The following is a 25,337-nucleotide window of genomic DNA, read 5'->3' on the forward strand; positions in this document are numbered from 1 at the left end:
AGCCGCTTCTGGCTAACCAGAGCAGCACACGGAAATGCCATTTATATTCCTGCCGGAGTGGTACCTATTTATCTACTTGCACTTTGACATGCTTTTGAATTGCTAGGTTGGAAGGAACAGGGACTGAGCAACGGGAGCTCACCCCATCGTGGGGTTTAGAACCGCTGACCTTCTGATCTGCAAGCCCAAGAGGCTCAGTGGTTTAGACCACAGCACCACCCACGTCCCCTATATCTCCTTAAGAGTCTTTAAAAAACAACAACACCACAACCTTTTTTATTAATTTGATTTTTAAAAAAACAAAAACTACGCAAAGGTGGCCTTGTCAACTTGGACCTGTAAACGCAAAATTTAATTTCACATTTCAATCCAAGGTTCAAACTTTTAAAATTAGGGTGGGCAGATTCAAAATAGGACAGGTCTCTTACACCTTTCAATAAGTAGAAGAGGGCTTTCAGAAGGTGAAGGTTACACAAAACACCTGCTGAAAATTTCTCCTCTAGCTAGTGTCCTGTCCTCTTTTGAATCTGGCCATCCTAGACCACAATGGCTATTCCGCTAAACTCTAGGAGCATAAGTATGGCAGTAATTGGGCAAGTGAAGTGCATGATAATACAATACCTCATAATCTTCAGTTTCAGTCAATTCGGGAAATTCAATTTCTATAAAACAAAAATATGCACTATATAACCTAATATTTGAACCTCAAACAAACATCACTCACATATTCAAGGGTGAAAAAACAACTGATGGACCAGAAAGAGATATTTTCTTTACAAGAAACCCCTATGATAAACTTTCTCAAATGGCCCCCAACTTCTGCAAACATTGTTGTGACAGGGGATGGGTGCAGATTTAACAACAATTTGTAAGGTAAAAGGGTAAAGGACCCCTGGATGGTTAAGTCCAGTCAAAGATGACTATGGGGTTGCGGAGCTTATCTCGCTTTCAGGCCGAGAGAGCCGACGTTTGTCCACAGACAGCTTTCCGGGTCATGTGGCCAGAATGACTAAATCACTTCTGGCACAATGGAACACCTTGACGGAAACCAGAGTGCATGGAAACTCCGTTGACCTTCCTGGCACAACAGTACCTATTTATCTACTTGTGCTGGTGTGCTTTCGAAGTGCTAGGTTGGCAGGAGCTGGGACAGAGCAATAGGAGCTCACCCTGTCGCAGGGATTCGAACTGCCCACCTTCTGATCTGCAAGCCCAAGAGGCTCAGTGGTTTAGACCACAGTGCCACCCTTCTAAAAAACAAAACAAAAAAATTGTGGTTCAATGTTGGTGCACAAATACTGTAAATTTTTCAGTTGTCTATGCTACTACACTATAAGAGGCAAATTAGATAATGTTGGATGTTGTTTTTCTTTGTTTAAAAGCAGCTACGTGAGTGTGTGTGTTTTATTAGCTGTGTGTGCATGGCTACATCACTAACAGAAGGTGGGTTTAATCATATTTCCCATGTTGCTTCCTGGATTAAATCTCCTGCCACTTCCAGCCATGGAAGGTGGGGGGGGGGGAGAGAGCTACAATATGGAAGCCCCCATCCCTTGTGGTTAATTGCAGATCTCTGTGTGTGCATGCATCTCTTAAACCCAAGAAATGGACATGCTTTGCACCTCTGATGTCCTTTCATCATATTACAAATACCTTTTACGGCAGGCAACCCACCTGCCACATTCAGCTTATTTTTATCCATAGTGAATTTGTAAGTTTTTTGACTAAAAAAATCTGTGCTGCTCCCGTCTCTAAATTTCTTTCATTCTTTGTTTGTTGCTTTCCATATTTTATTTAAAGATGACTGCCAGCTTTTTAAAAGCAACAACAACAAAACAAGACAGAAGATACTTTTATTCCACCCTCAACACAAGAATCTCTGCGGAGAGGCTACTTGAATTGATAATACATAAACAAGCGTATTGCTTGTGTACTACTTAAGCGGCCTATGAAATTTAATAAGAATGTACCACTGGACAAGTCACTGTAGTTATATGCCGTTCTTGTATTTAAATGAACAACAATTAAAAAAAAATACTGGTGGAGGGGGAAATGGAAAGGTGGGATTTTTTTCTTAATAAACAGTTAACAACAAATGATGGTCACGATGGGGAAAATGTTGCAGCCCAACCCCCACTTTATCACTATCATGGCCCTAATCAAAATTGACCCAAATGATTGCTTTGTAAAGAAGTAACATAGAAGCAGAAGCAGCTATAGATTGAGATGCATCAAATATTTAAAAATGGTCTTACCTGGTAGCTTTCTGGAGATTAGGAGGCTAGGGATAAAATAATGATGACATTCCCTGGCTTCTCAATTGTTTGTAATGATTTTTTTTTTGGATATCCATTTACAATATTTTATACTGCAGGTCCAAAATATATTATATAGCATTTCAGTACACTTTTTGAACAATGTTCATTTCCATCGCAGAAAAGCATGATTGTTATAACAGTTAAAGTGAATTTGGGCTTGGGTTTCCACCTTCCCCCATTTCAATTTCCCATTCATCCTCCCCCCCCCCCCTTTTTGTGCAGTGCTTGAACTTATGTCTTATACTTTAGGGAGTCAGAACTGTATGAATGTATGATTAAAAACCATACTGGTAAATGAAATCCTAGGAGGACAACAACAACAACAACTCAACAAAACTTCAATTTACATTTTAGAAGCAGATTTCAACAAAATGTGTGTCAGGAGTGTATGCAGGAGCCAGGCCCTGTGACCAGTAGGGCTTTTCAGGACTGGGGCCTTCCTAACTTTGTTCTGGAGAGGCAAGGCGTGGCTGCACAGGTGAGGCCGTTTGGTAACTCACTGCACCTGGTGGCAAGAGCCAGGAAGGGATATAAGGTCACCATTTCCCTTCAGCTCTTTGCCACAGCAACACGTTTCCTGCCTTGCTGCGTTTGGCTTCTTGCTTCCTGATCCTCGGACCTCGGCTCCATGACTCCTTGCTATTCGACCCTTGGACTTCTGGTTTCTGGACTCTTGTTCCTGCTCCCACCCCGCCATCTTGCCCCCAGTCCCAACGTCCTCAGCCGGGACTTCGATCACGTGTAAACCGGACCGTGACAATGTCTTCACTTCAGAAAAAAGGCATGTATTGCTACTCTATGGCAAGCACAGTAACTAAGAAGCATGTGGCTTTCTGTAGCTTTTTAAGTATCTATCAAATCGGCACTGATGGACTCTCCTTTCCTTCATCTGTTTCATCCCCTGAACCAGACAGTGAGCTTCCTAATCTCTTTGTGCTGCATCATCTCCAGAACCTCCTGTGAACAACCTGGCACCACAACCATCAATTCTTAGAAGCCACTGATATTCCTAGCCCTCTGTACCCCAAGCTGGGGATCATGGCTCTACTTCTTATGTAGATAACATCTTTTGAGTCGGGATGACAAACCTTTCCCACATCCTTTTATCACCCTTTCCCCAGTTCTCTTATTGTGTTTTGGTATATTCCGGAGGCTATATAAAAATAGAGTTCCTCTCCAGGTTGATCAAAGCAGCCGGGATTACACCTAAAAACAAATGCATGAAGCAACAAGCAAGAGTACAAAAGGAAGTAAGACCATTGATTCTGCTGAGGCTCCCGCTGGTGCATTTGCACTGTGCTGACCTTGCCACAACCTCAACCTTTCTGTTATTGTATTCAGTAGCAACTTGGTTGGAAAGGGACCAAGTTAGCAGCAGAGCCCTACCATGCCATCCTTTATACCAGGCATGTTCAACCGGTTGATCGCAGGGCATCCCTGGTCGATCCCAGTTGATCGTGTTATCCTGACTGATCACTAATAATAATAATAATAAAGCTCAACAACTTATTTCAGCAACTTTGGGTCTTTCTTCCCCCAAAAAGCTCAACAAACTTTTTGGTAAAGGCTCCCCCCAAAAAGGGGTCAATCCAATGGGTAGATCACTGCCAGATTTTTTATAGTGGGAGTAGATCTCAGTCTCTTTTGAGTTCGACTTGCCTATGGTATACAACTGAAGAACTCAAGAAGTCATAAATTTTCCACTGCAATCATAGAAAAATCAGTCTGGAGACAGAAGTCCAGCACAATGTTGCTATGTGGATTTGTGTCTTGCATGTTCTGAAGATTTGGGGAGATGAATAGGGACAATTCAGTATGAGGGGTTGAGAGGGAAGGGAACCATCTGCTTCACTATCTGCCTAGGGCTCAAAAAGAGACTTGCACTGTCTTGAGGGTGTGATCGGCTGCCAATTCCAGAGAGAAACGCCCATGAATCTATTTAAGGAATATTCAACATGGCATGGAGAAAAGGAAGAACTGGAGACAACAAATGAAATCATGCAGGGAATTAAGAATGGGAATAATCAAGAGGAGACAGCTAATTTAATAAATAATCCAACTTTTTTTGGATTAGATCAAAACCTGGAGCAATTTCAATCATCTGAACATATTCCAAGAAAACATCTGCAAGTTGTGATCGTGCTATAAAATGGTATTCTAACAAGTTGGTGGGAAACAAAAGACCGAAGGCCTTTTTCCTGGCTTTCCATAATTATGTTCGGTAGATAAAGAAAACATGTGTGCGCATGAGAAACAGAGCCTTCTTATGCCTTTCTACAAGGGGAGAAATATAACCTTAAGAACAAAAGAAGAGTCTGCTAGATCAGGCCACTTGACCATTTAGATCAGCAACAGTGGCCAACCAGTTGCCTCTGGGAAACAGGTAAGCAGGACCTGAGCACAAGAGCTGTCCTGGGGCTTTCAGGCAACCGGTTCTCACAGTGGCCAACCAGTTGCCTCTGGGAAACAGGTAAGCAGGACCTGAGCACAAGAGCTGTCCTGGGGCTTTCAGGAACTGGTATTCAGAAGCATTTCTCCCTCAGGCTGTGGAGACAGAGCATAGACATCATGGATCTTTGCTACATATAGCCTTAAGCTCCATGAATTTGCCAAGTCTTCTTTGTTGGTGGCCAACAACAAAAAGATCTCCCTCTGGATTCTCCAGGCATCTCCAGTGGGTTAAGATCAGGGTTTTGAAAGGTGTGGCAGCAGACCAGTAAGAAAAGATATTGCACTTGGGGAAACTAATTGGTACACAATATGATAAAAATAGGGTTTAAGTGAAAGTGAGGATGAGCCCTTAGTCATTACTAGTATTAACTTAACTTCCAGTCTGTAATCTGGGAATGTGTGTGTGCTCAACAGTTCTTGATTTCCCAGAGGAATCATTGTAGGGAATCCTCAACGATGTAAGAATACAAATGGAGCTATTTTTGAGGACCAAATGAAGACTGCTCTTCTTTGAAAGTTTGATTAAGTTGTCTCTCTCCATTTTCTTCATACGTATTGCTTGTATTGTACTCCCAATATAAAACAAAACTGTAATCCTATACCCTTGGTGTGGGACGCCTTCGGCCTTTTAGATGTTGCTGAACTACAACTCCCATCATCCCTGGCCATTGGTCATGCTTGCTAGGGCTGATCTGAGTTGTAGTTCAGAACCATCTGGAGGGCCAAAGGTTCCCCACTCCAGCTATACCCACATAACTGGGAGTAAGCCCTAATACACTTAATGAGATTGACATTCTGAGCAGAAATGTTCAGGATTTAATAGTATATTCCACAAGTTCTCACACTTTGTCATAACAACTTTACATAGGCCAATAAAACACTTGGGCTGCTAAATGGTGATAAAAGAAAGGCAAATTACTGGGAAAGACTTGCTTTCCACCTCAGATCAAACACAGAATTTAAATTCACTTTTGGCATTTGATGCTTTGAAACTGCTGAGAAGTATCCTAGGAGAGCAAAAAGCATATGGAAAATTAAAACCTGTACAAGCATCCTCAAACAACCCAAGATATTATACTCATGGGAAATGGTAGGATGTTCATGTACCCTCTGGCCCAGAGACTCTTGTAGAAGATGGTTTAGGAATTAGCTTATAGCCCTCCTGATAACTGTCTGTGCCATTCTGGGTAGGTTGCCTTAGACTATGAAAAATTATTATCGTGTATTATTCAATTTGCACTATTCATGTAAGGATGAGGGTGAAAATCTGTATGTTTATATAATTTTAAAATGCAATTTTTCTTAAGCTGTGGTAACTATTCAACTATTCTGAATTCAGAGAATAAAGTTAGGATGAGTAGTTCAACAGAAATAAACCAAACCACTAATATAGTGTATTCCACATAAAGGAGTGAAAATAGAGCTTTGAAGTAAACAAAACGTAATAGTTAGTTCTTTCGAATTTTGCTGTCCAACATTAAGAAGCAAGGGAATTCCATCACCACATTTGCACTGAAGTAGAATTTCAAAGCGGCAACATGCAATAAGATTTCAGAATCAATGGAATCACATTCACCAATTCCTATTATTTAATATACAAGCAATTTAGCAACTGACAGTTTATTTGACCATGTGAAATAGATGGTCCAAGTATGTCATGGTTAAGTAGGTATTTGAACCTAGGATTTATAAAACTACATTGAAATAACTTAGGCGGCAGCAGGCAGAAACCATAATCAAAGTGGCTGTGGAACATTGCCATTATTATGGTTCATAATCTGAAATAACAGAACACCCAATGTTTACACTTAAGAAAATGTCAGGAGACAGAGCTCAGAAATGTCAAATGAAAACCATTGATACTGAAATTCCATAGCACTGCATTTTCAGCTGGTTTGCAAATAAGACTCTTGTGGGTTTTCATAGAGAGAGAAAAAGTGCACTTACCTGGATCATCTAAAGGCATGTCAACAATCACTTGATCACTGTGTTTTCCATAGAGACCATTAGCACAAATGGCAACTATTTGAAGGACATAACTTGTATTAGGCAGCAGATTATTCAGAATGGCCCCCTGGAAGGAAAGAAGCCAATTAACTACATTATGCACATTCAACACACCTGCTTCTTTTCTTGCCTCAGGCTCCTGCATGTTAACTACATTCCCAACTCTTAATAACCCATATAATAAGAAGTACTGTTCAGGTACAGATTTCTCTTCCAAGTAATACACATGCATGTTATGGTCAGAACTGATACCCATCTGATAAAGCTGACAATGGGCAAAGCTGTTGCCCAAAGTTACACAGAATAAAATGAATTCACATGGCTTAGCCTCAAAATCAGACTCAATGGTGATGGATGCTTGTTTCTTTTGGTGTGCCTGCCCCACTCATGTAGAAAGTAGGGAGAGGGTTGGTCTTCCTTTAACAGTAAAAGGAATGTGTAAGGGAAACGAGTCAAATCCAAAATCATGCACATCTTACTCCCCGACCCCGCTTGTTGTTCTGGCTGATTTTCTCAATTCATTAGTTTGCTTCTAGTCTCAGAGCTGAGATAAAGTTGCCTGGAGCAGAGCAAACATGGAGAGGTTAGAGGGACAAGGAGAGTTCAGTGCCCCACTACCAGCTGTTCCTTTCATAGTTAAAGCATCATCTAATTTTATATGTGAATAGGGCAGACATGTGAATGATGGCTCTGTCATTGGCCCAAAGCTTACCCTCTGTGAGAAGTGCATTGTACCAGTTATATAAATATCACCATGGGTAATTAAAGTTATCATTGAGAGAGGGCAACCAGCATGCTGAGTTCTCATTAGTGCTAGCAAAACAGTCCCTCGCAATAAGGATTTGTAAGTGAATCACTATCTTTGTTTTTGTACCAAATCAATAAATAAAAGTGGTCAGTTACCAAGTCCTGATACCCATCTGTTAGAAATTCATGCTTTGTCTGGTCTTCTCCTTCCAACTCCTGATAAAAAACAGCAAATCTCTCGATCATTGTGTCATACACAACTCGTGGCCTCTCCCAGGTAACCAGAAGGCTGGTGTAGTTCTTTGGATCAGCTTGAACATTTTCTGGCTCTAAGCTGCAAACTTAGAAGAAAACGACACAAACAAAACCATGTTATTACGTGTTAAAGAAAGTCATGATACATATACAACATAAATAAAAGGAAACCCACAACATGTTCCTCAGCTATAGGGTGAGCCCAGCATCTTCCTGGCTTCACAACTGAAAGAACAGGCTATAGGCCCCTAAATCAGATTCTGTCTCAGGAGTGGTTGTAGCAGTAAATTCTGAAGAGCAGGTATACGTCATTACAACCCCATAGCCACACTCTCATAGCCTTGCCCCTGCAAAGACAATGCAACAAAAATGCATTTTGACGAATGCAGACTACGGCTTCAATATCATGGCAGCTTTTTTCCTCATTCACTTCTCCTGTTTTGCTGACATTGAATTTGATGAACAGGTGTTTTTTTTGGAGGGGGGGCAGAGATTGCTTCTGTTTCAATGACTATCTAGAACCTTATCTTCCCCAGAGGAAATCTAAGGAGGAAAGTGGGCCCATATCTCTAAAAAACAGAATAGATGTTAAGTCTGTCTTCACCTTAAAAGCCAACTCAAGAGAGTCACTAAATTATCATAGAGTCATATTATTAGAGAGTCATATTATCAAGCAGCCACGTCGTGGAGATTATGGATCCATCTGTATAGAGGCTGGTATGCATGTTGAAACTGTTGGTATCTAATTGATTACATTGCAGAGTGTATTGCTTTCATCACTGCAAAGCAGAAAGACAGGTCTGTGGAGGTATTAGTGCACTGCCATTTGGAACAACTTCTGTGTGGCTGGATTTAAAGTGGCTAAAATGCAGCCACACAGATATAGGCACTGGCTTTAAGGCTGACAGTAATTAAATCCATCACCTAATAAGCCACTAGAATGGTCAGTTTTCATTAAAATGATTTCAATTAATGGAAGATGTTATATATATATGTGTGTGTGTGTGTGTGTGTGTGTGTGTGTATAAAATCATCTAAGAATTTGGCTCTTGAACACAAGAGGGCACTCAAGGCTCAATATTCATTTCCAGTATTAAACCTGTATGATACAAAAAGCTAAAGGACCACTGGATGGTTAAGTCCAGTCAAAGGTGACTATGGGGTTGCAGCGCTCATCTCACTTTCAGGCTGAGGAAGCGACCGTTTGTCACAGACAGCTTTCTGGGTCATGTGGCCAGCATGACTAAACTACTTCTGGCACAATGGAACACCGTGATGGAAACCAGAGTGCACGGAAACTCCATTGACCTTCCCGCCGCAGCAGTACCTATTTATCTACTTGCACTGGTGTGCTTTTGAACTGCTAGGTTAGCAGAAACTGGGACAAAGCAAAGGGAGCTCACCACTGTTATGCTGATTCGGGCTGACCAATTGCATTGCAGATATCTCAGTTGTGGCCCCCCAACACAAAGCCAGCCCTCCCCCCAAAAAATAAATCCTGGCTATGCCCATGGCACCAAACTCTAATATTTAATTATCATCTCTCTCTTTCCCATAGAAATGAATTATGGGGAGATTTTAAATTAGGGAAGCTTTTAATGTTTGATGTATCACAGTATTTTAATATTCTTTTGGAAGCCGCCCAGAGTGGCTGGGGAGACCCAGCCAGATGGGTGGGGTATAAATAATAAATTATTATTATTATTATTATTATTAAATTATGGATCAACACATAAAAGAAGAGTGGATTTGATATCCCGCTTTATCACTACCTGAAGGAGTCTCAAAGCGGCTAACATTCTCCTTTCCCTTCCTCCCCCACAACAAACACTCTGTGAGGTGAGTGGGGCTGAGAGACTTCAAAGAAGTGTGACTGGCCCAAGGTCAACCAGCAGTGGAGGAGCGGAGATGTGAACCCAGTTCCCCAGGTTACGAGTCCACCGCTCTTAACCACTACACCACACTTGCTCTCACATAGTTGGCAAATCTCAAAATTCAGGATTGGCCATGAATGCAATTTTAGGCATGTGTTCTCAGATGTAAATTTCACAAGAGGACAACAGAGATTATTCCCTAACAAGTGTGTTTAGGATTGCATATTGGATTTTGAGCCCTATACTTTTAACCCAAAGTGTTCAATCTGCACATGGAGCTCCATGCAAGCTTCTTGGGGATACAGAGAGAGGTCTGCACATATGCTCAATGCTCAATGAAGAGCATTCTATGTTGCTATATTTCTATTCGTAAGATTTATAAGCCAATTAAAGAGCTACTTAAGCAGTGCATAATAAAAATTGTAGATAAAATGAAGCTAAAAACAAACAAAACAAACCACAAACTGAGGGTGACTCATGCTTCCTATACCTATGGTTCTTTGAAATGTCTGAAGACAGATGCACAATCTGCTGAAGACAGATGCACAAGCAATGGCACCAAAACTGCATGCATCTTGCCACACATGGAGGCGCAAGGATATCTCTTTTTAAAGAAGGCTGGGAATGAAAAGTATGAAGCACATATAGCCTGAAGTTGCTGTTTGACAAGTGAAAAATGGCTTGTATGGAGCTCTGTTTCCACTCCTTGTAAACAATGGAAATGTTGCATGCAGTAGGAGTGCCAGTAAAACAAAATTCATTTTCGTTTGGACCCATGAACCTGATGTATGTGAGTGCTTAGTCCCATGAGAATCTTTGCAAGGAGGTTACTGTGAAAAGGCAAGTTGTGATGAGATGGAACTTTGTATGTACTTAGACTTAAACCAGATGGATATGCCTCCTCAGTTCCTCAAGATTCTTATGCATCTCAGTCATCTTCCTATTTTCTAGCTTAATGCATGCCACCTGGCCAAGGAGAATAATCCAAACAGCTGCTGGAGATAAAAGGCAACGAACAAAATAGGGGATAACAGCAACCCCCAATGGATGTTCAGCCATGGGACAAAACTAAGGAGGGAAGTGAAACAGCTGCAGCCCCTGTTCTAGCAGTTAGAACAAGGTCAAAAAAAGAAAAGAAAAAAAGCATAGTATCAGGACCTACAGCACAAAAGGAACAGACACAACTGGTGTTCTGGTGCAAAATAAATAATAATTAAAATTTAAGTACTCATTTAACAAATAAAAGCAGTGTTTTTCAATGCCCACTATATGGAGCTATAATATGCAGAACTCAAAGAACTTAACACATTTTTATTTTATGTACAACCTCATCCTTATCCTAGCTATTTATAACCACTACTGCTCACTTTATTCTTGGTAATTTATCTCATTGAAAACACCAGATTATTGTTAAACTGATTAAACTATTACAGAGAAGAGATGCCATTTTGTGACTTTCGGGCGGACTCATTTAGCTAAGTTTCTGAAATGGGAAAGGGAATCACAAGGGCTCAACAGTGATGATTTATAAGCTGGTTTTTTACCCTGCCATTCTGAGGCTTATGCCCCACTCGACAGGTTACATAAATTAAAACCACAACCACAATAAAATATTTTTTAAAAAAATACAGTTAGGAAAAAATATAGGCATGACAGATAAGAAACAAGACTTCGCTTATACCAAAACCAGCAAAAACCTGCAGGTTTGTTACTGATCAATGGAAAAAACAGAAATGGAAATACATATGCCATTCAGTGCACATTAGCGATGAAGAGTAAAATCTTCTTTGATTTAACAGGAAAGGTGCTTTTCTGAGGGCAAAGGACACAACTGGCAACTTGTACAGTTTTTATTACACGCTGTCGTCTCTGAAGCTATATGACCATTTCATTGTTGTACTGAATTTTTAAAGTAAGGCTTTAAAGAAAATAAGTAAAAAAATCCCAATTGTTGCTTGATACCAAATCCAACTGGGGGGAATATGCGCGTACTGAAAAAAATGCATAAAAATTGTCACTGTGCATACAGGCCCTGCCCCCCACAGCCAATATAGCTGCCAGGACCGCATGTATACCGTCCCACTCTGAAAGCAAACAATCACAAAGAACAGCTGTTCAGGTGGGTCTGGATTTAATTTAAAGCACACACAACTCTTTCCCCCCTGCCAAACAGCTAATTGGCATGATGGCCGATTTCCTGACTGTTTTGTGCATGTGTGGATTTGAATCAGAGCCCATATATTTCTTATAGAAGCAATTTGTTGTGGTTAAGATGATGGTCATATCTGTCAAGTAAGCAAGTTAGCGAGTTAGCAAGACATACCTGCTTCATGAATTACTTCCTCTCCAGTATATGAGGAAAACACCTGGCCGGAAAATTTATGCTGTTGCTCTCTAAAATTGTTTTGCAGGTAGTCCATCAGCATCACGTAACCAGATTGTTGCATGGTAAGGACATCGCAAAATACTGACAGCTGCAAAAATGCAATAAATGCAGTCACACAGGGAGTTTTCTTTAGAAACAGCTCTGCATAAACTATATTAACAAAAGGCACTTTTAGGGTGATGGAAAAATTGCATTGTACACATTGTTGTGATTGGGTCATAACTCTCATGCAACATATATTGAAAAGGCAGCATTTACATTATCATAGTTCTTTAGTTTAGAGTATAATGAGGTTTGTGTACTAATTCTTTGTGTTCGGATAAGTGAAATTTTGCTTTGTGAATGTTCATAAAGTGGGACATGGGTGTACACATACTTCAGTACTCAATGCCACCAGTACAGTGAAAATGTTGTGTATATTTTTGTGTGTGCGATTAAAATAATTATTTCTTTGATATGTATTATGTAAGTTACCTGGTTTTCTGAAATGTTAACAGTATCTTTGAATATAATCCATTCAACTGTCTCTGAGCAGGGCGGAGTCGACAAAGATCCATTATACGTGTAATATTTGTCTGTTGCATTTGGCAATAGGTTCAACAAGATGAAAGGCTCCAATTCAGTTTTCTTCCCTGCAAAATATAATTTGCAAGTAAACAGTGATGATATGCATAAATCCAGGATGCATAAAATAAAAGCAGAGCCCAAACAATATTTTTTAAACAGTAACAAAGGAATCATCCCACTGTGAGCTTAGTTACTGTGAGGGTTGCAGGAAAACAAAAACTAAACGTTATTTATATATAAACACAATTCAGGAAATTATTTGGGGGATGGGGGGGAGGGTTGCACTACATATTTTGACTGGGTAGAAAGGTGCCTCACACACCTGCTGCCCTGATCCTTGCCTGCTTTGAAAACTGAAAGGTTGACTAGAGTCCTTTCACTTTGGGTTCTCTTTGTTTAACCTTTCTTGCATTGCTGGCTGCCTACTTTGTATTCATAGCCAAGCACGACAGTAATTATACATGTGTGGAAAATGCCCTTTAGATACTGTTCCCAGTCCCTGGATTCTGCTGTCAGTTCTTATATTTTACACAGTGGCCAGCAGCCCATCTAGAAGAAGGAAGACTCTGATCCTAAAGCTCTGCTGCCCCGCAGGATATCTTTGGGAGAAGAAAAGGCTAAAGAGTATACACTACACAGATCCAAAATGGAGTCCCTAAGATGTTTGAATGACGCCTTGTGTGCCTCCTTCCGGCCACTCCTGCAGCCAAGCTGGTGCCAGATGTATTGCTCTGCTTTCTTTGGGCCACATTACCAAGGCCAAGTGGGGAGGGGGTCTTGTTGAATGAGCAGCCCAGGACCTCCATACGAATTGTCCAGGTTTGTGCCCTAGGTTTGTGTCACTTTGGTGCTTCACCCACGGGCTTCACCCACGGAGACGCATGGCATTGTCTCTCGAGACATTGACGGATGTCAACAACAATGACCAGCAACCCAAGTAATTTACTAACATCAGTTCTAAGGCCTGTAGTGGAAATGTCACAACTATGTTCAGCTGGTTTTGTAGCTGGAATGTTCTTCTGAACATTAAACCCAAATCTGTGCCGCCTGCAGTATTTAGTTTTAAATTCAGAGGCTTCGAATAATAGCTACCTTCCTTCTTCCATCATCGCTTCATTTCTGATATCTTAAGATTGCTTTCATAAGCTCCATACTTTAAATATTATCATAAGAACTTACAGTTGTGACAGCTTCATCAAATTAAGTCAATGTCAAGTGAGTATAAAGTTATGCACAATAACTTTCACCCCTACGGCAATAAAAAAAAAAGCAGCTGATGGCAGAGACCAAGGAAAAAAGATGGGAGAGCAGTCTCATCTTTTCCCAGGAAATGCTAGGAAGCACTGCTGCAAGAAAAGTATGCAGCAGCTGCAGAGAGTCTTTCTTTCTTAGGATATTAGCTAGGGCAGGACTAGGGCTTAAAAGCAGGCTTCCTCAAACCTGGCCCTCCAGGTGTTTTGAGGCTACAATTCCCATCATCCCTGACCACTGATCCTGCTAGCTCAGGATCATGGGAGTTGTAGGCCAAAAACATCTGGAGGGCCGAGTTTGAGGAATCCTGGCTTAAAGGGTATTCCACAGCTAGGCTGCCTTTATTGGTAGTTCGAACTGGAGTCTACTGGATGCACAGAGAGAATTCATTTGTGGGCCCCTGCACAGTGGAGCCATAGGGAAGGAGTGTCCAATATTGGAATCAAATAAGGCCACAACTTTCATTGATTATAGGTATGAGGAGGTTTTGGCATAGACATTGGGTGTGTATCCGAAAATCAACCAGCCACCCTGCTGGCTGACGGACAGTAGGGGTTGACCATTGCCAGGCATCACCATATGGCATGCACAACATCTGAGCAACTCTTTCTGATCACTGGCAGGAGGTGCCACAGTTCCTTTAAAGGGGATACCCCATTATAGTGGGGCAGCAGCGGGGGCACCCCTGCCTGCCTGGACTAACGATTCAACCCAGTGCCTTATTTGCCCAAAAGTTGGGAAGATTGCTGTTAGGTAGGCCCAATTAGTCTTCAAGGAAAACTTGTCCCTGGCCCTGAACATGGGGACCGATTATCTCCGTAGCTTGTTTATCACGAGGCCACTTATTCTGCCACTAGAACAAAGGGTAGATGGGTGGGAATCCAGTGGAGATTGAGGTGCTTCTTTCTCAGTGTGCCTGGTTCATATAGGTAGGGAGCAGACCAGAGGGATGAAGACTTCACTCAGGTCTGCTCTGAGGTTGCACCCCTCTGCTTGCATCCGATTGGCTCCTGGAGCCTCCTGAACATTTACCTGGCAGGGAACAGCCTCTCCCATCGCACTGAAGCTAGATGGAAGGAGCAGGCAGCTGCCCCCTTTATCACAGCTTTGCTTGGTGGCAACTGCTGCCCTGCTGCAATTCCACAGGAAATGGGAATTAAAGAGAATTCTTTCTTTAAGAGCAAGAAATCTGACTACACCCCTTCCCAACAATTCACGTTGCCAAAGACATGATTTTAATATTCTTCTTATTATAATCTTCTTGAATGAATCTCTTTGTAAAATGTATTAATATTTTGTTATTGGCTGCTTGGATCTTTCCCAAACACGGGAATCACAGGAACTTTCCTGAAGTAAGATTTTAATAGTACCTTCTTTGTTCTTATATAATGGCACTGAACTCTGTCAGCAGAGCTGAGCAAAAATGCTTCCACTAAGTTGCAGTGTTTTGTCATCATGTTAGACACTTCCATACATGTATCAAACTAAAATGTGTGTTCTGATAGATAATGTTCACTTCACAAAAGATTGATAGAAATCCTCTCCAGAGTTTGTCCAGTTTGCCACCATCGCAAGACTGACAAAATGACTTGTATTTATTAAAAGAAGTTTACAGCTCATAAAAACAATATCCGGTTTCACTTTCTGGACTGTGAAACTGAATGTATCAATGGCACAAAGAAATCAGTCTTACACAGCTCTGAGCCACTTTTGTTTTCAGTCCATAAAAGGAGGGCAAAGTGCTTGAATCTTTGTTTTCTGAACTGAACAAGAGCACACAATAGTTATATTTTGATTGATTTGGTTAATTTGCAGACTGCTTAATATATAAAAGACAAAGTGTTTCACAAAATAAGAAAACATAATGTCACAAAGCCAAAATACAAATAAAACAAAATGCATACTGATAGAATCATAGAATTATCACAATAAAAATCCCGAATTAAAATACAGAGCAGTGCAGTCTTAACACCTAATGGTCAGGAAATGCCAAAACAAAAACAAAAAAGGAATGAAAACCTGTTACTGTTGATGCCTCTTGGGTGTCCCAAAGCATTGGAGCCAATGCAGGAAAGGCTCACTCACCTCTTTGGATGCTGACTATAGGAATACATTGTAGTAAACGTAAAGGGACCCCTGACCATTAAGTCCAGTTGTGGCCGACTCTGGGGTTGCTTTATTGGCCGAGGGAGCCAGCGTACAGCTTCTGGGACAACACTAAGCTGCTTCTGGCAAACCAGAGCAGCGCACGGAAACGCCATTTACCTTCCCACTGAAGCGGTACCTATTTATCTACTTGCACTTTGACATGCTTTCAAACTGCTAGGTTGGCAGGAGCAGGGACCGAGCAATGGGAGCTCACCCCGTTGTGGGGATTCGAACCGCTGACCTTCTGATTGGCAAGTCCTAGGCTCTGTGGTTTAACCCACAGCGCCACCCACATCCCATTACACTGTAGTAAGGTAAAGGTACCCCTGCCCGTACGGGCCAGTCTTGACAGACTCTAGGGTTGTGCGCCCATCTCACTCAAGAGGCCGGGGGCCAGCGCTGTCCGGAGACACTTCCGGGTCACGTGGCCAGCGTGACGAAGCTGCTCTGGCGAGCCTGCACCGGCGCAGCACACGGAAACGCCGTTTACCTTCCCGCTAGTAAGCAGTCCCTATTTATCTACTTGCACCCGGGAGTGCTTTCGAACTGCTAGGTTGGCAGGCACTGGGACCGAACAACAGGAGTGCACCCCGCCGCGGGGATTCGAACTGCCGACCTTTCGATCGGCAAGCCCTAGGCTCTGAGGCTTTTACCCACAGCGCCACCCACGTCCCCTACACTGTAGTAGAACAGTCCAAAATTTATAAACTTCCCTAAAAAGGGCTTAGTTCTGAAATCCTAAAACAAGTAAAATTAATGGCTGCCTTATCATTAATTTAAACACAGTACACATAGCACCCAGCTATTAAAAGATTTGGATCTCATAAGTATGTGGGCATCTCCATTTACTTCAAGTTCAGAAGCACATCTGGAAATGCAATGGAATGCATGTGCAGACAAATTCACTTCCTCAGCTGAAGTGAATGAGACTGTTCATTTCAGTTGGTGGCAGCAGAGAGGCTCTGCACCTATGCCTGGTAAATCAGCTCCCAATGGCCCTTCCCGGCCCTTACAGGTCTATTTATGAAAGGCTATAAGAATCAGTACGCATATTGATTCAGTTTCAAATGTGGTATATCTAGACTTCATAAATTCACATCACTTCTAGGGCAATCCTGTACCCACTTAACATTAATTCAATGGACCTTACTCCTGAGTAGACATGTGTAGGATTGCACTGTCAGTGTATTCAAATGAATAATTGTGCATATGTTACAGCACTAACTCACCAAAGCGACTAACACTGGCCACTCCATCGATAATTGAATTGTAATCCGTATTATCTTCCAGACCAACCTGTTGAAGAAATATTGCATGATTTATTCTTAAGTCAAGTCTATAACTTTATTAATTTGTTATATCTTGAATTATAAAGTAGTATATTTATATTAGTATTGATGCATATGTGCACACATACACAAAACTGAATGCTAAAATATTTCAGTAGATAAGGCTTGCTTTTCCTCATGGAAAATTAATTAGCAATAAGACACACACAAAGTACAATGCTTACCTTTAAGATGGAAATGATTACATTTCTGAGTTAAGATGAACAATATGCAAAATGATGATTACCTCAAATAAAATAGATAAAGCTCTTAATTTCCCATTTCCTTCAATTGCCTTATCTAAATCCACAAACTGATTTGAATCATAACAGTATATTTGCATCTGTAAAAAGAATAATAACAACAATTTAGGTGTTTTCTCCCTCTCAAACATCAATAATATCAGATATGTGTATTAAAAGCTTTTGAAACTTAGCCCTGTTCAAAGATATCTAAACACTGCTTGGAAACCTATCTTACACCTAATAAAATATTATCAAACTCTGCAAAACAGAATGTGAAGTCAATGGGGTCTGTCTCAGGTAACAGAGGAGGCAATCAGAAGTAGACCTGATGTGGCAAGTAAACGTGAGCTGACTCAAGGCCTCATCTGAACTAGATTGTACACAGGGGCAGAGGAAGGGGGCTGCGGTAGGTGCGGGCCACCCCAGGTGTCACCACTGGGGTGTGTCTGACAAAATGCCAGGCAGCACTCACCACGGGTCTTGCAGCATGCCTGAGCCATGTGTCTCAGGCATGCTGACATGGTGGCTTGGGTGTACGCAGGCTCTGTGCTGCCCAAACAGTCCGCCTGCTGCCTCCCCCCCAGCTGTAGGGTGGCTGAGTGGGAGGAGGCAGGCAGACTCTGAAGTATGCCCCATCCCAATGGGTGGCTCGCCCTGCCCCTGGGCGCACCACCCCAGGTGCCCGAGCAGCTTCCTCCGCCGCTGCCAGTATAGACACTAAACTCAAGTACAAAATGCATGCAAGTTAAAATGGAAAAATGCTCATAAAGCATTTTAATTATGAAAACAGCAAATGCATGTCAGTGTGGCTGAGTTTGCCTACAGTGGTCCACAGATCAACTTGCCAGTTGAATTGCTTTCCAAAGGTTTCCCATCTCCTTTCCCAGCTAAGGAGAAGGCAGCTGGGGTCATGGCTACAATTGTGTTGGGATCTGGAGGTGCTTCAAGTGGAGCCTAATATCAAATGCACTATTAGGAGATGGGGAACGCTGATGGCAAAAACAGGTTTGTGGACCTCGTGTCCCTTCATTAAACACTGAAACAGTGGAAACAGTGAATGGGCAAGGATCACATGCCTGCTTCCATATTTATTGCATAGAAACCCGGCAATTTAATTGTGGATATTTTACATTCCAGTTGGGGGGAAACCGAAGTACATGTCAAGTTTTAATTGACCCTTAAATAATTTAAAGGCCATCTGAAACACTTCTGGTAGAAACTGTCTGGTTTCTGCCTTTGCCATATCAGCTATGCAGCCAGCAAACCTGTCACTGTTCAGGAAAGGATTTAGGCTTACACTCTGTGGCATAACATTAAAAGAGCTGCCAATTACAAATACTCTGGGGGAGAAATGGAATACTATAGGAAAGAAAAACAGGGCAAGGAAAGATAAGTAGTCATGAAGACTAGCTGCAGAAATACACTACTGCTAGGGGATCAAAGTTATAGGTGATTAACTTTTCTTGTTCCTCATTAAGTGAAGAGACAAAGCTTTTTCCTGTCCTCAAGGGAGGACTGTCCATTCAAGGGAGGAAGCAATTTATGTAAACCTTTGTGGAAGCAAAATGCTTCCTCCTTGACTGAAACGAAAGCTAGCGTGTATTATCCTTACACCAATGTATTGGCTACATTGAATATACGACATATTTTAGAAGACCAAGACAGGCTTTGAGGAGATTCCTGCTCCACTTCCAAAACATCTACAAGAGGGATAAATTCCACAGTGTTGTAGGACGTCTGGCAACTAAAGAGTCACCTTGCTGGTGCATCTCTATCTCTGCTAGCAGAGCAGTACTGGCACACCACTTCCTAAGGCCCCACCAGCCAGCTTTATGGTAGGGTTAGGGTGGGCCCTTACAACAGATATTGTGAATTCTGAAAGCATAAACCACCATGGGAAATGATCTTTCAGTATGGCAAAGGAGAAAGCAAGTAACAGATGACAATTTTATGGAACTCCCACCCTCTTCAGGTCAGACAGGCTCCCTCTGTACTGAACTTCAAGTGCCTACTGAATACTTTTTTAAAAAAAATTCCAGCAGGCATTTAAATAGAAGTCTGGGTTTTTTTGTAGTATTAGCTGATTTTTACCTTTTCTATATTGTATTTCCTGTACACAACTTGTAGACAATTGTAGTTAAGCAGTATATAAATTGTTTAGATAAATTAATACATGCGCACAAAGAACTTCAATGATGCATGTTTAATAGCCAGCCCTATATGTGGCTATTGCACATTTTAATGACTTCTGTACACATGAAAGTGCCACAAATATCCTGGTATTTTCTAATGGCTTACTGTACAAAATTTCAATGCGTTCATTACCTCAAGAGGATACTTTTGTCCATCTATGCTATGTTCAGATCCATCATGAGATATATTGCATTTTCCCCAGTGAAACATTATTTTGCTTGCTTTAAATACAGCTTCTAGGCCTCCTCCAATTACATAGTAATCATTTGCCAGATTAATTTCCACTAAAAAGAGAAAAGGAGTTGTTATTAGGCATGTTAAAGAGGAAAACGCAACAGCTTTTCAATTCAAACATATCAGTGTTAGAATAACAACAACAACAACAACAATACCCCAACATGTTGAAGTTTTCATATAACCAGCCTGCACCAACTTGGTGCACTTCAGATGTTTGGGACTACAACTTTCATCAGCATGTGCTGTCTGGGACTGTTGGGACATGTAGCTCAAAACACCTGGACGACACCAGGTTGGTGAAGCCTGGTATAAACAGGGCCAGCCCAACCATGAAGCAAGGTGAGGTGACTGCTTCAGGCAGCAGGATCCACAATTTCATAGTTATATAGTTTCACAGTTTGCCACTGTTTCATAGTTATATAGTTTCACATAGTATTCTTGTAGGATGGATAGTTTGGGAGCCGATTTGTTTGGGAACCAAGGCATTTGAGATACAAGGTACGACTATACATTCAAAGCGCATCCAAAACACATGACTTCCCCCAAAGAATATGAGGAACTCACAGAGCTAGACTTTCCAGTCACCCTTAACAAACTGCAGGAAGCTTTGGGGAAAGTCATGTGCTTTAAATGTGTGGTGGATGTGCCTTAAATACATTGAGTCAATCTACCCAAAGTTTAACTATTAAAAGCAGTATTAACATAAATGTAAGGAATTCTGTGTCTGGGATCAAGAGATATTTTTTGGTGCACCCAATAGCTTAAGCATGCCCAGCAGGACTTTCCATTTTTGTCCTTTGATCAACAGAACCCCAATGGCATTCTACAAATTGTTTTGGATATAGCTTTCAGTTTCCAATGTGATGTGTTATCAGGTAATGCAGCATGGAAATTGCTGCCTGAGAAACAGTTCAAAGCCCCCTTTACGTAGCTTGCAGGGCAATTTATTTATATCCAAGACTGTGCAAGATATCGCAACTCTCCTGGAAAATCTAGAAGAACGATACACTGCACATTCAGACAGACAGCAAGCTGCAGTAGACAGCCTCCTCCAGATCTCGATTCAGGTGGTTCACTAGCGCTTTTCCATAGTAAACCTATGTGTAAACCTTTGTAGCTGGCAGCAGCTGCTCAATTAGTAATGGCTTCTCTTTGAAATTCCAGTCCTACACATAAGTGAGGGGTTCTTATCAAATGATTGCTCAAACATAATAGCCTTTATAAATTGCTCTTTGAAAACACTAGCTGTGTAGTTGTGAAAACATTAGCATAGCAGCGTGTCAAGTGTAGGTATTAACAGTCAATAATTATTATGTGGAAAATACTTAAATCTTTATTTTCAGTAAGCACGCATTAATGGATTACAGTAATTATGCTCTTTCTAGGGCTATTTTTGTCAATGCATATAATTTCCCTTTGAGTCCTCTTGACTTGATGCTTGAATCTTGCTGCCAGCTGTCTTCCTCGTAATTGCAAAAACCCAAACTTGAAGATGATTAAAAGAAAGAAAACAAAACAAGAGGTTTTAAAATACTTAAGTGCAAAAGGTTAAATCAAAACATTAAATAAATCAAAAAAAGGAGATGTGAAATTTGTACCTGTTTTGCCTGTATTGTAGATTAAAGTTTCTTCTGCTGATTCTTTTTCCCAGCCTTGGAATTTCAGCTCCTTAAGATTCACATTTACTCGAGTAAGATCCTCATCAATATTAATAGGCGATTGCTTGGCACCATTGCAAGCTGGATGTTTCTTCCCCCAGTTTGTTTGATTTAATGCTCCTAAACATCAAAACAATACAGGTAAGCAATCTAAATAAACTTGTATGAAAGCACTTGGTTTTATATGGAAGCAACAACAAATCACTGTTTACAATACATTGTGCATCAATGCCCATTCAGGAAAACCTACTTACATTATAGACCAATTTTGTCCCCTATTCAGTGTGTAAGAGCCTTACAAGGCTGCATCATCTCAAAGCATCTGTGGTAGAATAGCACATATGAATGCTCTACCGCATCAAGAACGTGCTTCATGTGTGAAGCTAACACGAAGAGCTTCTAGCCTAGCATTCTTGAACTCCTTGCTTCAGCCTTTAATTCTGCAGGTTGACTTGTGGTTCAAGACAAGCATGCAAATGAACATCTGGAATGGTAACAGCTAATTAGCAGTTCTGTGGGATTTCTTTCGGATTTACTTGCTGAGAGTACAGGGCTTGGGCCCCAGGTTTCCAAGAGGAATATTTTAATTTTGAAACATCTCCGAACACCATCATCATCATTATCATCATTCTGCCCTTCATCCGAGGACTGCAAGGAGTTTTACAATATAAAAACACAAAAATGGCAAGAGTTTTGTGAACGTTGCATATGGTGTTGCACTGTGTGTCTTTTTCGAATGTCTTAAATGGCAAAAAATGAAAAGGGGGGGGGAGGAATGTTTGCTGTGGGGTAACATGGCTTAACATGGCTTTCTGCAGTCACTGCATCCATGGTAATAGCATTGATGCAGGGATAAGAGCTGTTATTTGGATAAATGTATCAGTCCGAATGTTTATAATAGCTTCAAGAAAATATCCACAACTCCTGCAAATAGCTGCTCACACATCTTCTCCATGTGGAAATGGTAATCTGTCAGCAACCAATTTAAGTAAACACATTCCTTCTCTTTTGTGAAATGAAAAATTGCACTTTATGGAAGGGAATGGTCAATCTCACATGGGTTGATTGCCTAAAATTTACACTCTCATTAGAACCAATTATCTCTATATTGCTGAAAAAGACTCTGATGTTGCAGATATTTGCCTCTTAATAAGGCAGGAGCCTTTCTGTACTGTTACCAATATCTGATTTGAATGATTCATACAACTGCTCCTGTTAGCTAGGGATGATGGGAGTTATAGTCCCCAAACATCTGGAGGGCCAAGTTAGACCATGCCTGTTCTAGTAAGTACCATTCCTATTGTAGCTGGTTATCATTCACCCTCCAACAAGCCACAGCTTTTCCTTGCAGACACAATATTTCTCCTTTCCAGCTAAATCCAAGAAAGCTGTCTCAGTTCTAAACGAGTGCCTGTCATTTGGATGAGTGTGAACAAACTGAAACTCAATCCAGACAAAACCAAAGTGCTACAGGTCAGTTGAAAGGCAGAACAGGGATTCAGCCTGTGCTGGGTGGAGTTACACTCCCTGTGAAAAGCCAGAGGTTTACAGTTTCGGTGTGCTCCACGATTCTGCCCTGAACCTAGATACCTGGGTTTCTGCAGTGGCCAAGAGTGCATTTGTATAGTTAAAGCTAGTTCACTAGCTGTGCTTATTCCTCCGTGACATCCCTTTGAAAATCTGTTGGCCAGCACTGGTTGCATGGAGCACACAACTCCCTTGTTACAACAACTTCTCTGGCTACCAGTCTGTTTCTGGGCACAATACAAAACGATGGTTGTGAATCTATTTGGCTTAGTCCCAGGCTATTGGAAGGACCATATACTCCCATGAAAACCTGTCAAGACTCTGAGATCTTTGGGGGAGGCCCTTCTCTCAGTCCTACCACCTTCACATGCATTGTCAGGGGTGCGTGCAGGAGCCAGGCCCTGTGACCAATAGGACTTTGCAGGACTGGGGCCTTCCTAAGTTTGTTCTGAAGAGGCAAGGAGCAGCCTCACAGATTGGTAACTCACAGGTAACTCAATAGGCCGATTGGTAACTCACAGCACCTGGTGGCAAGAGCCGGGAAGGGATATAAGGTCAGCATTCCCCTTCAGCTCTTTGCCACAGCAACACACTTCCTGTCTTGGGCTTCTTGCTTCTTGATCCTTGAACCTCAGCTTCTTGACTCCTTGCTTCTTGATCCTCAGACCCCTGATTTTGTGACTCCTTGCTTCCTGACCCTTGGCTTCTTGACTCCCGGCTCTCTGACCCTTGGACTTTTGGCTTCCTGACTCCTGGCTTCTGGACCCCTGTTCCTGCTCTCACCCCACCATCTTGCCCGCGGTCCTGACATCCCCTGCCGGGACTTCGATCGCCTGTGAACCAGACCGTGACATGCATTTTTGGTGGAGACGCAGAAGAGGGCCTTCTTGGTGGCTGCTTTCAGGCATTGGAACTCCTTTCCTAGAGAGGCTTCTCTGGCTTCCTCCTTGCTGTCCTTCTGCTCGCAGGTAAGGACTGTCTTATTTCAGCAGGGTTTTGGGAACTACTGTTATGGAAACAGCTCTTGATAGTGTGCCGTACTTTATTTCCTATATGCATTTCAATAGATACGGTACTTTGCCGAAATTACCTTGCAGCTTTCAATAAATATTTAGAAGCACTTTGAAGGTAAAGGACCCTCAGTGGTCTGAGAGTGAGGGACAAGGAACAGGATGGAGGGGAAGGGAATGCTGCTATCCACAGACTGTGGGTAACTGACCCTAAACCCCAGCAAAGTTGTTACTATTAAAACAAAATGGTAAAAAAAAATGAAGTCAAATTACTATGGAACAAATAACACAAGAAACAGTTACTATTTAGGAAATAATAAAATATTCTAGCTTGCCAAATCCCATTCATTTTTATGGGCTTAAAGTATGATTTATTACATTCCAGATTGTGTCCTTAGGTTATAAGTGCACTGAAGTCCCACTGCAATTCAAAACTATTATATCAGCAGCCATATTCCATCTTTAAATTTAAAACAGAATTTTTAAAATTAATATAGCATTTCGGTATCTCTTACCTTTAACCTCAACTGAGAAATAAATCCAGCTGTCACTAATTAGATTCCAGATCATTGTAAACAGTCAATTGGTCAGAAAAATTCATGCTGCTCTTTTGAAGAGTGACATAAATATAACATTGGTCGAAGCTAAGATTCAGCCATAAGTTCTGAATGATGAGCTATTAGATTGGAGAGGTGATAATTATTGCTTGCTGTTTTAATGTTTTTTCGAAGTGAGTTGACTATACTGTAGATCTGGATTTTTAAAATACAGTGGTGCCTCGCAAGACGAAAATAATCTGTTCCGCGAGTCTCTTCGTCTTGCGGTTTTTTCGGCTTGCGAAGCAAGCCCATTAGCGGATTAGCGCTATTAGCGCTATTAGCAGTTTAAGGGCTATTAACGGCTATTAAAGGCTTAAGGGATTAGCGGATTAGCTGCTAAAAGGCTATTAGCAGCTTAGCGCTTTAGAAAAAGGGGTTGGGGAGCGAAAAAAAACCCTCAAGAATCGCAATACATTTTCATCTTGCGAAGCAAGCCCATAGAGAAATTCGTCCTGCGAAGCACCTCTGAAAACGGAAAACCCTTTCGTCTTGCGGGTTTTCCGTCTTGCGAGGCATTCGTCTTGCGGGGCACCACT

The 25,337-nt window shown here is 41.5% G+C and overlaps 1 protein-coding gene across 6 annotated transcripts in view; it reads right to left on the minus strand.

The window, feature by feature from the left end:
* Positions 1 to 25,337, minus strand: part of PTPRZ1 (protein tyrosine phosphatase receptor type Z1) — a 103,615-nt gene that overhangs the window by 36,998 nt on the left and 41,280 nt on the right. For all 6 annotated transcript variants that reach the window (XM_083399219.1, XM_083399217.1, XM_083399218.1 and 3 more), the window contains exons 3-11: positions 21,606 to 21,785; positions 19,903 to 20,054; positions 17,580 to 17,675; positions 17,234 to 17,300; positions 12,513 to 12,670; positions 11,976 to 12,126; positions 7,680 to 7,864; positions 6,717 to 6,843; positions 622 to 662 (exon numbers count right to left, since the gene is read on the minus strand). In XM_083399219.1, coding sequence (XP_083255345.1) covers positions 622 to 662; positions 6,717 to 6,843; positions 7,680 to 7,864; positions 11,976 to 12,126; positions 12,513 to 12,670; positions 17,234 to 17,300; positions 17,580 to 17,675; positions 19,903 to 20,054; positions 21,606 to 21,785 — 1,157 coding nt within the window. The remainder of the gene's footprint in view (positions 1 to 621; positions 663 to 6,716; positions 6,844 to 7,679; positions 7,865 to 11,975; positions 12,127 to 12,512; positions 12,671 to 17,233; positions 17,301 to 17,579; positions 17,676 to 19,902; positions 20,055 to 21,605; positions 21,786 to 25,337) is intronic.

The sequence above is a fragment of the Podarcis tiliguerta genome, assembly GCF_965153285.1.
Source record: "Podarcis tiliguerta genome assembly, chromosome: 10".
Taxonomy (NCBI): domain Eukaryota; kingdom Metazoa; phylum Chordata; class Lepidosauria; order Squamata; family Lacertidae; genus Podarcis; species Podarcis tiliguerta.